General features: G+C 45.8%; 2 protein-coding genes and 1 pseudogene across 6 annotated transcripts in view; 1 reads left to right on the top strand and 2 right to left on the bottom strand.

Moving 5' to 3' along the window:
- Nucleotides 1-12,599, top strand: part of LOC148135420 (uncharacterized) — a 560,459-nt pseudogene that overhangs the window by 388,938 nt on the left and 158,922 nt on the right. The window lies entirely within an intron of this gene.
- On the bottom strand, nucleotides 1,523-2,209 carry LOC148135428 (histone H3). The gene has a single exon (XM_087984718.1). The coding sequence runs from the start codon at nucleotides 2,206-2,208 to the stop codon at nucleotides 1,798-1,800; it is 411 nt and encodes a 136-aa protein (XP_087840844.1). The 5' UTR covers nucleotide 2,209; the 3' UTR covers nucleotides 1,523-1,797.
- LOC122548239 (histone H1-like) lies at nucleotides 2,314-3,878 on the bottom strand. Of its 4 annotated transcripts, none has more exons than XM_087984661.1 (2): nucleotides 3,410-3,878; nucleotides 2,315-3,364 (listed from the first exon to the last, which is right to left on the bottom strand). In XM_087984661.1, exons 1-2 carry the CDS (start codon nucleotides 3,875-3,877, stop codon nucleotides 3,197-3,199), a joined length of 636 nt encoding a protein of 211 aa, XP_087840787.1. In that variant the 5' UTR covers nucleotide 3,878; the 3' UTR covers nucleotides 2,315-3,196. The 4 variants fall into 4 exon arrangements, with proteins under 4 accessions (XP_087840786.1, XP_087840787.1, XP_087840789.1 ...); XM_087984663.1 differs by having other exon boundaries at nucleotides 2,315-3,412; nucleotides 3,470-3,878; XM_087984662.1 differs by having other exon boundaries at nucleotides 2,315-3,442; nucleotides 3,494-3,878.

Below are 12,599 nucleotides of genomic sequence, written 5' to 3'. Positions count from 1 at the left end.
GGTCCAAAAACGAGAAACAAAGTAGAAAGAGATAGATGCAGTCAGACAAATGAATGAGTGAGAGAGATTGTCTGAAGTATATATTTATAACCTATTTAACAAGTTCTCCTTTTTAATACATCATTTTTCTATGTAAAACATACTCCGTTATTTGTGAAATGGCGGGCTTTTCAAATTGGAAGGAAAGGTGTTGATGATTTGGCGCTGGCTTCAAGAGAAGAGAATGTGCCCTCTCTTCCTGCCTCTAGGGAGCATATTAAACACCAGTGAATCTGTTTTCTTTCTATTTGCTCAAGTCACTCTCTAATATTTGATTATTCTGGGAGCGACAAGCCCCGGTTGAGGTCTGAGCCCTGAGTGTCACCACTGGGAAACAAAAAAGGTGCTCCTTTTCTTACAAACCCACGGGGTCTGTATAATACATTGCACATTTTTTTTTAATTTCCAAAACTCCGCGCGGGTTCTGTTGTGTTGCAGAATAGTGTAAAGGAGCCTTTCTGCTGTCGGTGAGAAGCTTGTCACAATGAACCGAGATCAAACCAGAATAGTTGCCGGACTGGAATTGTTAATGTGGAGCTTTTGCAATAGGGGAGCACGGTATTAAAATAAAACCTAAAGGCGGTGTTCGTTATTAATGCGCTCACGCCGAAGAACGTTCATGAAATCCTCACAGGGCTGAATGAGGGTATTCATTCCCTCTGAAGACAATCTCGAATCCTTCAAATAACTTCTAGTCTCATTACCCGAAAGAAAAAATGCAAATTAATGACTAAATACGTTTGCATTGTTTTCCGTAAAGCTCCCTTCTCTGATCGACATTTCGGCAGGATTTTCAAATTTGAAAGAAAATGGTTGATGTTTGGCGCCATGTTTTCCCGCCCGCTTTCTCAGCAATGATCATATAGTTACAGCTTCTGGGTTAGTGGTGCTGGAAGAGCACAGCAGTTCAGGCAGCATCCAAGGAGCAGCGAAATCGACGTTTCGGGGATAAGCCGTTCATCAGGCATAAAGGCAGTGAGTCTGAAGCGTGGAGATAAGCAAGAGGAGGGTGGGGGTGGGGAGAAAGTAGCATGGAGTACAATATGTGAGGGGGGGGGAGGGGATGAAGGTGATAGGTCAGGGAGAAGAGGGTGGAGTGGATAGGTAGAACAGGAGATAGGCAGGTAGGACAAGTCATGGGGATAGTTTGGAACTGGGGGGGGGGGGGGGGGAATGAGGAAACTGACCTATCACCTTCATCCCCTCCCCGACTCACCTATTGTACACTATGCTACTTTCTCCCCACCCTCCTCTAGCTCATCTCTCCACCCTTCAGGCTCTCTGCCTTCATTCCTGATGAAGGGCTTTTGCCCGAAACGTCGATTTCGCTGCTCCTTGGATGCTGCCTGAACTGCTGTGCTCTTCCAGCACCACTAATCCAGAATCTGGTTTCCAGCATCTGCAGGCATTGTTTTTACCATATAGTTACAGCTGGTAGCAACACCAAGGGAGACAATGAGGACAGAGAGGATTTAATCCAGAATTAATACTGCACTACTATAATGAAGCATGTGAAAATTACATAACATTCACAGCAGCGTATATTCTAATCACTGCCGCTTGTGCGATCTGTCTTCAATTAACTCCCCTAAAATGCATTACTGACATGACTCCCGCCCACTTTAATATTTTTCAAAGCCATGTTCCAAAGACTGCGATCGCTTCCCGCTCTCTCTGGATAGTTTAGTGGCTCTGAAAAGAGCCGTTGTGTTGCTTTCTCTCTCTCTGGGTGAATGTGCAGGGCCGGCCAGGCCCCGTTTAGGCGCGCTCCCCGCGGATCCGGCGGGCCAGCTGGATGTCTTTGGGCATGATGGTGACCCGCTTGGCGTGGATGGCGCACAGGTTGGTGTCCTCAAACAGCCCCACTAGGTAAGCCTCGCTGGCCTCCTGCAGGGCCATCACCGCCGAGCTCTGGAAGCGCAGGTCGGTCTTGAAGTCCTGAGCGATCTCTCGCACCAGGCGCTGGAAGGGCAGTTTGCGGATCAGCAGCTCGGTGGATTTCTGGTAGCGGCGGATCTCCCGCAGAGCCACCGTGCCGGGCCTGTAGCGATGAGGCTTCTTCACTCCGCCCGTGGCCGGAGCGCTCTTGCGGGCCGCTTTGGTCGCCAGCTGCTTGCGGGGAGCTTTCCCTCCGGTGGATTTGCGCGCTGTCTGCTTGGTTCTGGCCATTCTCTCCAACTCTCTGTAACACACACACAGGTTACTGCTGTCAATGCTGAGGCTGCTGCGGTGCTGCCTGTTTAAGGGAATGGAGAGCCCGCCCTAGAGCTGGGATTGGATACAGCCCTGTCCCTCAACCCACAGAGAAACAGCTCCGGAAGGCACAGAAAAGGCAGGAAAAGAATTGTTGGAATCTGATTGGTTCACTGGAAATGACAGTTGGTCAATTTCAAAATTCCCGCCGAATTCACCCTCACAAACCTTGAGATTAAAGTAACCAATGAAACGCAAAACGCCATCCGTCTGCAACTAAGATAAAATTTAATATTTTATAGTAATTATTTAAAACCTAGTTAGCTGTCAGCGCGGACAGGAGGTGGGATCATTGCCTGATCTGTCTGTAACAGGCAGGAGAAAAGGCGGGGTTTAAAATAGCCCAGACAAACTGAACAACCGAACTTGTACCGGCCGTGAATCAATCTAAACAACCCCGCCAATTTAAACATCTTAAAATCAGTGTACACCGATAAAAGGACAGAATCTCACTTTATCTGTTATTTTTTAAATTACCCCCAGATTGTAGTTCGCCCGAAGACAATGTGGAATTGTTGCCTGAACTGTCTGTAACAGGCAGATGGAAGGAACATCCGCAGGGTCTGAATCAAAACTGAACAAAGTAACATTCCTGAACGGGTCAATGAAATAAAAATACTACAATGTCACATTCGTGACTGGGTACAGTTCTAAGTCGCGGAGTGAAATAACCAGATGGAGACCGATAAACCCTCCCTATATGATACCTATCCCATTCACAGGTCTCCGCTCTCGTAAAACATGGCATGAGTGTGTATGAGTTATTCAGATCAATGAATATCTAGGGTCGGTCTGTGCTCGGCGCCGGGAAACATTGGATCCGGGCTCAGCTCTTTCCTGAGAGATGTGGGTGGCTCTGATAAGAGCCTTTGGGTTCAGATGGTTACATGTTACACCGACTGGTTCATTTCTTTGCTGCTGTCTTGGTCACTTTCGCTTTGGGCTTGGCCTTGCCTTTAGCCGGTTTGCTGAGGGATTTGGGGGCTTTCGGGCCCTTGATCTTTTTCACCTTCTTCACGGGAGTCCGTTTCTTTGGCGCTGCTTTGCTCACCGCTTTCTTTGGCGGTGCCGGCTTCTTGCCGCTCGCTTTCTTGGCTGGGGATTTCTTGGCTGTCACTTTCTTGGCTGGGGATTTCTTGACTGTCGCTTTCTTGGCATGGGATTTCTTTGCTGTCACCTTCTTGGCCGGGGATTTCTTCACGGCCGGTTTCTTGGCGGCCGCTGATGTTCCCGCCTTCTTTCCCGCTTTTGCAATGACTGGATTCTTTGGGAGTTTGAAGGAGCCGGAGACGCCATGGCCCTTGACCAGAACAAGGGAGCCGTTCGTCAGGCACCTCCTGATACTCATCTTGATCTGTGCCTTTCGCTTTCCCACATCGATCCCGCTTCTCTCCAGCCCCTTCTTTACAGCGGACAGTGACGTCCCTTTGCGATCCTTGATATCTCCGACAACCTTCAGAATCAGCTCTCCCAACCCGGGACCGGGTGTTTTTTTCCTGGGAGCCGCCGCCTTCTTCTTGGGAGCCTTGACTTTGGTGGGAGCGGAGGCTGGAGGAGCCGTTTCGGCGGCTGCACTGTCGCTCATGTTGAGAACTCTGCGCTGAATCTCTCTCTGGGTCAGTCTGAACTGGGTCAGCAATGAAGCTGCTGGGGGCGGCACTGAGCAACTTCAAGGCAGCGAGCGGACGGCGCAGGGACAACCCGCCGTCAGCTCCCTGCTCCTGCTGCCTCTCTGTGTTTCTCTAACGGCCTAAACTCTCCGATTCCTCTGAAATTCCGCATTTCCAGTGAACCAGGCTCGATCGCCCCTGACCCAGACAAGGGAAGGGTTGCGACTGAAATGTTTTCACTCGAATAGATGGCTCCGCTGTCGAGTTAAACGCATTTTGCTGCCGCACAGATCGACCTCATTGAGCTGAGCGCTGACATTGTCGGTACTTTTAGACCGAAATCTTGAAATCAACAAATATATTGTCTTAAATTCTACCTTTGGGGTCTAGTGGGGGAGCCGGGGAATAAGTTGAATTGAAAATGTTTTTGATTTTCACCAGAGAAACCCAGAAATATCATAATATTCGCGGACACACAAACACAGTTACGTTCGACTAACCGTCCGCCCTTTTCCGACAGCCTCTCTGACACAATATTCACATTCACACAGTCACACGCCAGAAATATCACCAAATGTAAGTGTGGAAGGATAGAATGTCTCATCCTTTCAGCGTTTGCAGCGGTGTCCAGGGAGTTAGTTGTAGTTTTTTCTCCTCAGTAACTGTTACACTCTCATCAGCTCCACTGCTTACATCCTCAAAGATGGCCAGTCGGTTTGTCAAGCTTAGAAGACAGAACAGTATGCACTGGAACAGGACCTTCATGTCCATGCTGAGTCTAGCAGATCCTGAATACTGTTTTGTCAAATGCTTCGCAATTGAAGCTTTCATTTTGTTTTTTTTCCTGCAGCCTGACTGGTCTATAGTTCACAATTTTATACCTACCTCCCTTTTCCATTGGATTGCTTACACTACCGAGCCCCCAATCTGTGTAAATTATTGCAGAGCTTATAGAATCTTGGAACATGACCATCACTGAACCCACTATTACTCAGCCCACTACATTAAATACTCTGGGATGTAGATGATCAAGGACTGGTGTTTCACAACCATCAATCCTGTCCAATGTCCCAACATCATTTCCCAAATAATACTGATTTGGTTCAGTTCTTCCCTCTCACTAAATTCACCAATATCACTACTGTGTTAGATGTGTGAACATTTGTGAACAGAGAACAATAATATGTTAGCAATTTTCGAGACATTTTCGTTCCCCATTTTGAACTTCCCTCTTTAATGTTGTAAGTGGCACGTGGCCCTCTTTGCCAACCTATTAATGTTCATTTCTCGTTTTACACATGTATTATTGTTTTAGCAGTTTTTTGGAATAGTTTCTACAACATTACTCTTTTCTTCATTTGTTCTTTGTTAGTTAAATCCCTTTCCGCAGTCATTTGCTGAATTTGGGTCAGTTTGCAGCCTTCCCATCTCGCTATATTTCTTCCCAAATTATAGGCCTTTTCTTTGGTCAAAAAACTATCTCAAATAGTCGTTTCAAGTTTCACAATATTCTTTTTATAGGAGAGAGACCAGAATTGCACATAATATTCCAAAAGTGGCATTACCAATGTTCTGTACGCCATAACATGTTCTCCTAAGTCACATACTCAAAGCTCTGACCAGTGAAGGAAAACATATCAAATGCCTTCTTTGCTATCCTATCTGACTATAACTCCATGTTCAAGTAACAACGAACCTGCATTCCAACGTTTCTTTGTTCAGCAACACTCCACAGGACCTTTATATTAAGTGTGTAAGTCCTGCCCTGATTTGCCTTTCCAATTGCAGCACCTCATATCGATTTAAATTGAACTCAATATGCCACTCCTGGGTCCATGGCCCATCTGATCAAGATCCTGCTGTATTCTGAGGTAGCCTTCTTTGCACCTACAACTTTTGTGTAATCTGCAAACTTACTAACAATACCTGCAACCTCACATCCATATCATTCATAATAATGTGGAGGTGCCGGTGCTGGACTGGGGTGTGCACAGTTAAAAATGAGACTCCACCAAGTTATACTCCAACAGGTTTATTTGGAAGTACAAGCTTTCTAAATACAGATACCTGATGGAGGAGCAGCACTCCGAAAGTTTGTGCTTCTAAATAAACCTGTTGGTGTTCTGTCATTTTTTAACTAAAATAATTTATATAAATGATGAAAAGCAGTGGACTCAGCAGTGGTCCTTGTAGCACATCACTTGTCACAGGCCTCCAGTCTGAAAAGCATCCCTCCAGTACCACCCTCTGTCTTCTACTTTTGAACAAGTTCTGTATCCAAATGACTAGTTCTCCCTGTATTCCATGTGATCCAATCTTGCTAACCAAATTCCCATGGGGAACCATGTCAAACGCCTTACTGAAGGCCATACAGATCACATCCACCACTTTGCCCTCATCAGTCCTCTTCCTTACCCATTCAGAAAATCTCAGTCGAGTTAGTGATACATGACTTCCCACGCAGAAAGCCATGTTGACTACTCCTAATCAATCCTGGCCTTTCAAAAAGATGTAATCCTGTCTCTCACACTCCCCTCAACTGTTTGCCTACTGTTGATGTTACACTCACTGTTCAATAGTTCCATGGCTTTTCCTTACCACCTTTCCTAAATAGTGGCACCACATTAGCCAGCCTCCAGTCTTTCTGCACTTCGCCTGTGACTATGGATGATACAAATATCTCAGCAAGGGGCCCAACAATCACTTCCCTAGCTTATCACCATGTTCCAGGTCCACCTGATTGGGTGCTCGTGCTTTATCCACCTTTTCTGTTTAAAATCATCCAGCAGCACCTCTTCTGTATCATGGACATTTTTAAAGATGTCACTATCTGTTTTATCATGTTCTATGTCTTCCATTTACTACTCCTAAGTAATCACTAGCTTAGTATCTCCCACATTTCCTGTTGTTCCACACATAGGCTGACTTGCTAATCTTTGCTGGGCCCTCTTCTTTCCCTGGATACCCTTTTGACCTTCATGTATTTAGAACATAGAACATAGAACAGTACAGCACAGAACAGGCCCTTCAGCCCACAATGTTGTGCCGACCATTGATCCTCATGTACGCACCCTCAAATTTCTGTGACCATATGCATGTCCAACAGTCTCTTAAATGTCCCCAATGACCCTGCTTCCACAACTGCTGCTGGCAACACATTCCATGTTCTCACAACTCTCTGTGTAAAGAACCCATCTCTGACATCCCCTCTATACTTTCCTCCAACCAGCTTAAAACTATGACCCCTCGTGTTAGCCCTGGGAAATAGTCTCTGGCTATTGACTCTATCTATGCCTCTCATTATCTTGTATACCTCAATTAGGTCCCCTCTCCTCCTCCTTTTCTCCAATGAAAAATGTCCGAGCTCAATCAACCTCTCTTTGTAAGATAAGCCCTCCAGTTCAGGCAGCATCTTGTTAAACCTCTTCTGAACCCTCTCCAAAGCATCCACATCTTTCCTATAATAGGGCAACCAGAACTGGATGCAGTATTCCAAATGCGGTCGAACTAAAGTTTTATAGAGCTGCAACAAGATCTCACGACTCTTAAACTCAATCCCCCTGTTAATGAAAGCCAAAACACTTGGGTGGCCATTTTAAGGGATCTGTGTACCTGCACACCAAGATCCCTCTGTTCCTCCACACTGCCAAGAATCCTATCCTTAATCCTGTACTCAGCTTTCAAATTCGACCTTCCAAAATGCAACACCTCACATTTATCCAGGTTGAACTCCATCTGTCACCTCTCAGCCCATCTCTGCATCCTGTCAATGTCCCGCTGCAGCCTACAACAGCCCTCTATACTGTCAACAACACCTCCAACGTTTGTGTCGTCTGCAAACTTGCTGACCCATCCTTCAATCCCCTCATCCAAGTCATTAATAAAAATTACAAACAGTCGAGGCCCAAGGACAGACCCCTGTGGAAAACCACTCACCACAAACTTCCAGGCAGAATATTTTCCTTCTACTACCACTCGCTGTCTTCTGTTGGCCAGCCAATTCTGTATCCAGACAGCTATGTTCCCCTGAATCCCATTCCTCCTGCTCTTCTGAATGAGCCTACCATGAGGAACCTTATCAAATGCCTTGCTGAAGTCCATATACACCACATCCACAGCTCGGCCCTCATCAACCTTTCTAGTCATATCCTCAAAGAACTCGATAAGGTTTGTGAGGCATGACCTGCCCCTCACAAAGCCATGTTGACTGCATTTAATCAAGCCATGCTCTTCGAGATGGTCATAAATCCTATCCCTCAGAATCCTTTCTAGCACCTTGCAGACGACAGACGTGAGACTTACTGGTTGCAATTGCCGGGGATTTCCCTATTTCCTTTCTTGAAGAGAGATATTACATTTGCCTCTCTCCAGACCTCAGGTACGACTCCAATGGAGAGCAAGGATGCAAAGATCTTCACAAGTGGCGAAGCAACTGCATTTCTCGTTTCCCAAAGCAGCCGAGAACAAATCTGGTCCGGGCCTGGTGACTTGTCAATCTTAATATTTGACAAAATTTTCAGCACATTAGCTTCCTCTATATCTATAAGGTTTCATTCACTACAAAGTTCATTCCTTTTGTAAAGACAGAAGCAAAAAACTCATTTAGGGCTTCCCCTACCTCCTCAGACTCCACACACAAGTTCCCTATGCTATCCCTGATCGGCCCTACTCTTTCTTTGACCATTCTCTTATTCCTCACATAAGTGTAAAATGCTTTTGTGTTCTCCCTAATCCGTTCTGCCAAGCCTTTCTCATGTCCCCTCCTGGCTCTCCTCAGACCATTTTTGAACTCCTTCCTCGCCTGCCTGTAATCCTGTAGAGCTGAGCTTCACCATAGCTTCCTCCACCTTATGTAAGCTACCTTCTTCCTTTTGACAAGAAGCTCCACCGCTCTCATCATCCAAGGTTCCTTTATCTTACCCCTTCTTGTCTGTCTCAGAGGGACATATTTATTCATCACTTGCAACAACTGTTCCTTAAACAGTCTCCACATGTCTATAGTGTCTTTACCATGCAATAATTGCTCCCAATCCATGCTTCCTAACTCATGTCTAATCGCATCATAGTTTCCTCTTCCCCAATTAAATATCTTCCCATTTTGCCTAATCCTCTCCTTCTCCATAGCTATGTAGAATGTGAGGCAGTTGTGGTCACTATCAACAAAATGCTCTCCCACAAGATCTGATACCTGCCACGGCTCGTTTCCAAGCACCAAGTCTAGAATGGCCTCTCCCCTTGTCGGCCTGTCAACGTACTGAGTTAGGAAACCCTCCTGAACACACCTTACAAAAACAGCTCCATTCAAATCTTCTGCTCGAAGGAGGTTCCAATCAATATTGGGAAAGTTAAAGTCACCCATTACAACAACCCTACTACATCCACACTTTTCCAAAATCTGCCGACCTATGCTTTCTTCCATCTCCCTGCTGCTATTGGGGGGCCTGTAGTAAACCCCTAACGAGGTGACTGCTGCCTTGCTGTTCCTAATTTCCACCCATACTGACTCGGAAGGCAGATCTTCCTCGACATTGGAAGCTTCTGTAGCTGTGATACCCTCTCTGATTAGTAGTGCTACACCCCCTCCTCTTTTTCCCCCCTCCCTATTCTTTTTAAATGCTCTAAACCCTGGAACATCCAGCAACCATTCATGCCCCTGAGAAACCCATGTCTCTGTTATGGCTACAATATTATAGCACCAGGTACTGATCCATGCTCTAAGTTCATCACTTTTATTCCTGATACTCCTTGCATTAAAGCAACACACTTTAACTGATCCTTTGGTTCCTTCCCAGGAAAATCCTTCCCACTAGCTGGTCTACCTCTTGCTATTGCCTCATCTGCATCAACTCTCACCTCCGGTATACAGCTCAGGTTCTCACCGCCCCCTGCCATACCAGTTTAAACTCTCTCGAACTACTCGAGCAAACCTTCCACCCAGGACATTGGTCCCCTTCCAGTTCAGAAGCAACCCATCCTTCTTGAACAGGTCCCACCTTCCCCAGAAGGCATCCCAATTATCTACATATCTGAAGCCCTCCCTCCTACACCAGCTGCACAGCCACGTGTTAAGCTGTGCCTGCTCCCTGTTCCTCGCTTCACTATCTCGTGGCACTGGTAGTAAACTAGAGAACACTACTCTGTTCGTCCTGCTTTGCAGCTTTCATCCTAACTCCCTGAAATCACTTTTTATATCCTCGATCCTTTTCCTGGCTATATCATTAGTGCCAATATGTAACACGATTTCTGGCTGTTTGCCCTCCCCTTTTAGAACCTTACACACTCAATCGGAGATGTCCTGGACCCTGGTACCAGGGAGGCAACATACCTTCCGGGAATCCCAATCCTGACCACAAAATCTCCTGTCGATTCCCCTAACTATCGAGTCCCCTACCACGAGTACTTTTCTATTCTGCCCCCTTCCCTTCTTTGCCGCAGTGTCAGGCTCAGTGCCAGAGAACTGACTACTATAGCTATCCTCTGGTAGGTCATCCCCCCAGCAGTATCCAAAATGGTATACTTATTGCTGAGGGGAATGTCCACAGGGGATCTCTGCACTGTCTGTCTGTCTCCTTTCCTCCCCCTAACTGTAACCTATCTATTCTTGTCCTGAGCCTTAGGAGTGACCAACTCCCAGTAACTCCTCTCAATTACCTCCTCAGCCTCCCGAATGATCCGTAGTTCATCCAGCTCCAGCTCCAATTCCCTAACACGGTTTTCAAGGAGCTGGAGTTGGGTGCACTTCCCACAGATTAGATTAGATTAGATTAGATTGCTTACAGTGTGGAAAAAGGCCCTTCGGCCCAACAAGTCCACACCGCCCCGCCGAAGCGAAACCCACCCATACCCCTACATTTACCCCTTACCTAACACTACGGGCAATTTAGCATGGCCAATTCACCTGACCTGCACATCTTTGGACTGTGGGAGGAAACCAGAGCACCCGGAGGAAACCCACGCAGACACGGGGAGAACGTGCAAACTCCACACAGTCAGTCGCCTGAGGCGGGAATTGAACCCGGGTCTCTGGCGCTGTGAGGCAGCAGTGCTAACCACTGGGCCACCGTGCCGCCCACGGAGACATGTGCCATGTCTCCCACCTGCCACATTATGCAGGAGGAGCAAGCAACTGCACTAGCATCCATACCCCACTTATCTGAACACCCACTCAGTAATAAAGTAGAAAGCTTCGTTCAAGTTGCTATAAAATTAATAACAAACTTATATTCAATAGAGGAAATTTAGAATGAACCTTGCCTTATTAACTAGGTTAGAGGAGGAGGGCAGGTGGGAGACACTATAGTTGTGGAGTCTCGGGTTTAGCCGCTTTGCTGATATATATGGTCACTGCTTTCCTTCAAATAAAATCTACTTGAATTCTCCTTAACACTGTTTGCCAAAGCTATGTTATGTCCCTTCTTTGCACTCCTCATTTCTTTCTTAAGTATATCCATACTGCCTTTATACTCTTCAAAGGATTCACTCAATCTCTGCTGTATGTAACTAACATTTGCTTCCTTCTTATTTGGACCAAAACCTCAACTTCTTTTCTTATGCAGCACTTCCTACACCAACCAGTCATGCCTTTCACCCGAACAGGAACATACTGTCTCTGTACCCTCATTTTCTCATTTTTGAAGGCTTTCCATTTTTCAGCCATCACTTCGCCTGTGAACATCTGCCCTCAGTCAACTTTTGAAATTTTTTGCACAATACTCTCAAAATTGGCCTTCCTCCAAATTAGAAATTTAACTTTTAAATCTGGTCTATCCTTTTCCATCAGAGTTTTAAAACTAATAAAATTATGGTCGTTGGCCCCAAAGTGCTCCCCCACTGACACATCATTATATCACAAGAGTAGGTCAAGATTTTCACCTTGTCCAGAAGATACATTCACATATTGAATCAGAAACTTTTCTTGCACACGTTTAAGCAATTCCTTTCTGTCTAAACCATGAACAATATGGCAGCCATAATCTATGTTTGGAATGTTAAAATCCCTCACCATAATCACGCCATTATTCCTGCAGATCTAAGATCTCCTGACAAATTTGTTTCTCAATTTCCTGCTGACTGTTAGGGTGTCTACAGTCCAATCCCAATAAGATGATTAAACCCTTTCTTATTTCTCAGTTCCATCCAAATAATTTCCATGGATATAAGCCCAGGAATATCCTCCCTTCGTAAAGGTGTGATCTTATCTCTTACCAAACATCTCACTCCCCATTTTTCTCTTGCTGACCCCTCTCCCCATCCTTCCTATAACTTTTGATTCCTGGAACATTAAGCTGCTAGTTGTGTCATCCCCAAACCATGTCTCTGTAATTGCTATGATATCCCAATTCCAATCCCATTTTCTTAACCATGTCCTGAGTTCATCCTCCTTCCCTGTTAGGCCTCTTGCATTGAAATAAATGCAGTTTAAGTTATCAATCCAACATTCTCTGCTATGTTCCTGTCTGCCCTGGGTGTTTGACTTACCGAGTCACCAGCCTCAGATTGATATCTTTGTTCACTATCTCCCCGGTTCCCATTGACCTCACCCCACGCCCACACCTTACGAGTTGAACCCGTCCCTAGTAGCTCAAGAAAATGTCCCTGCCAATATAATAGATCCCTTCCAATTCAGGTGTATTCCGTCCTTTTTCTACAAGTCATGTCTTCCCCAGAAGAGATTCCAATTATCCAAAAATTTTAACA

Source organism: Chiloscyllium plagiosum, unplaced genomic scaffold (genome assembly GCF_037043375.1).
Source record: "Chiloscyllium plagiosum isolate Xiang-an unplaced genomic scaffold, Cpla_swu_hap1 HiC_scaffold_49, whole genome shotgun sequence".
NCBI classification, from domain to species: domain Eukaryota; kingdom Metazoa; phylum Chordata; class Chondrichthyes; order Orectolobiformes; family Hemiscylliidae; genus Chiloscyllium; species Chiloscyllium plagiosum.
This window is presented reverse-complemented; position numbering and strand designations above follow the sequence as displayed.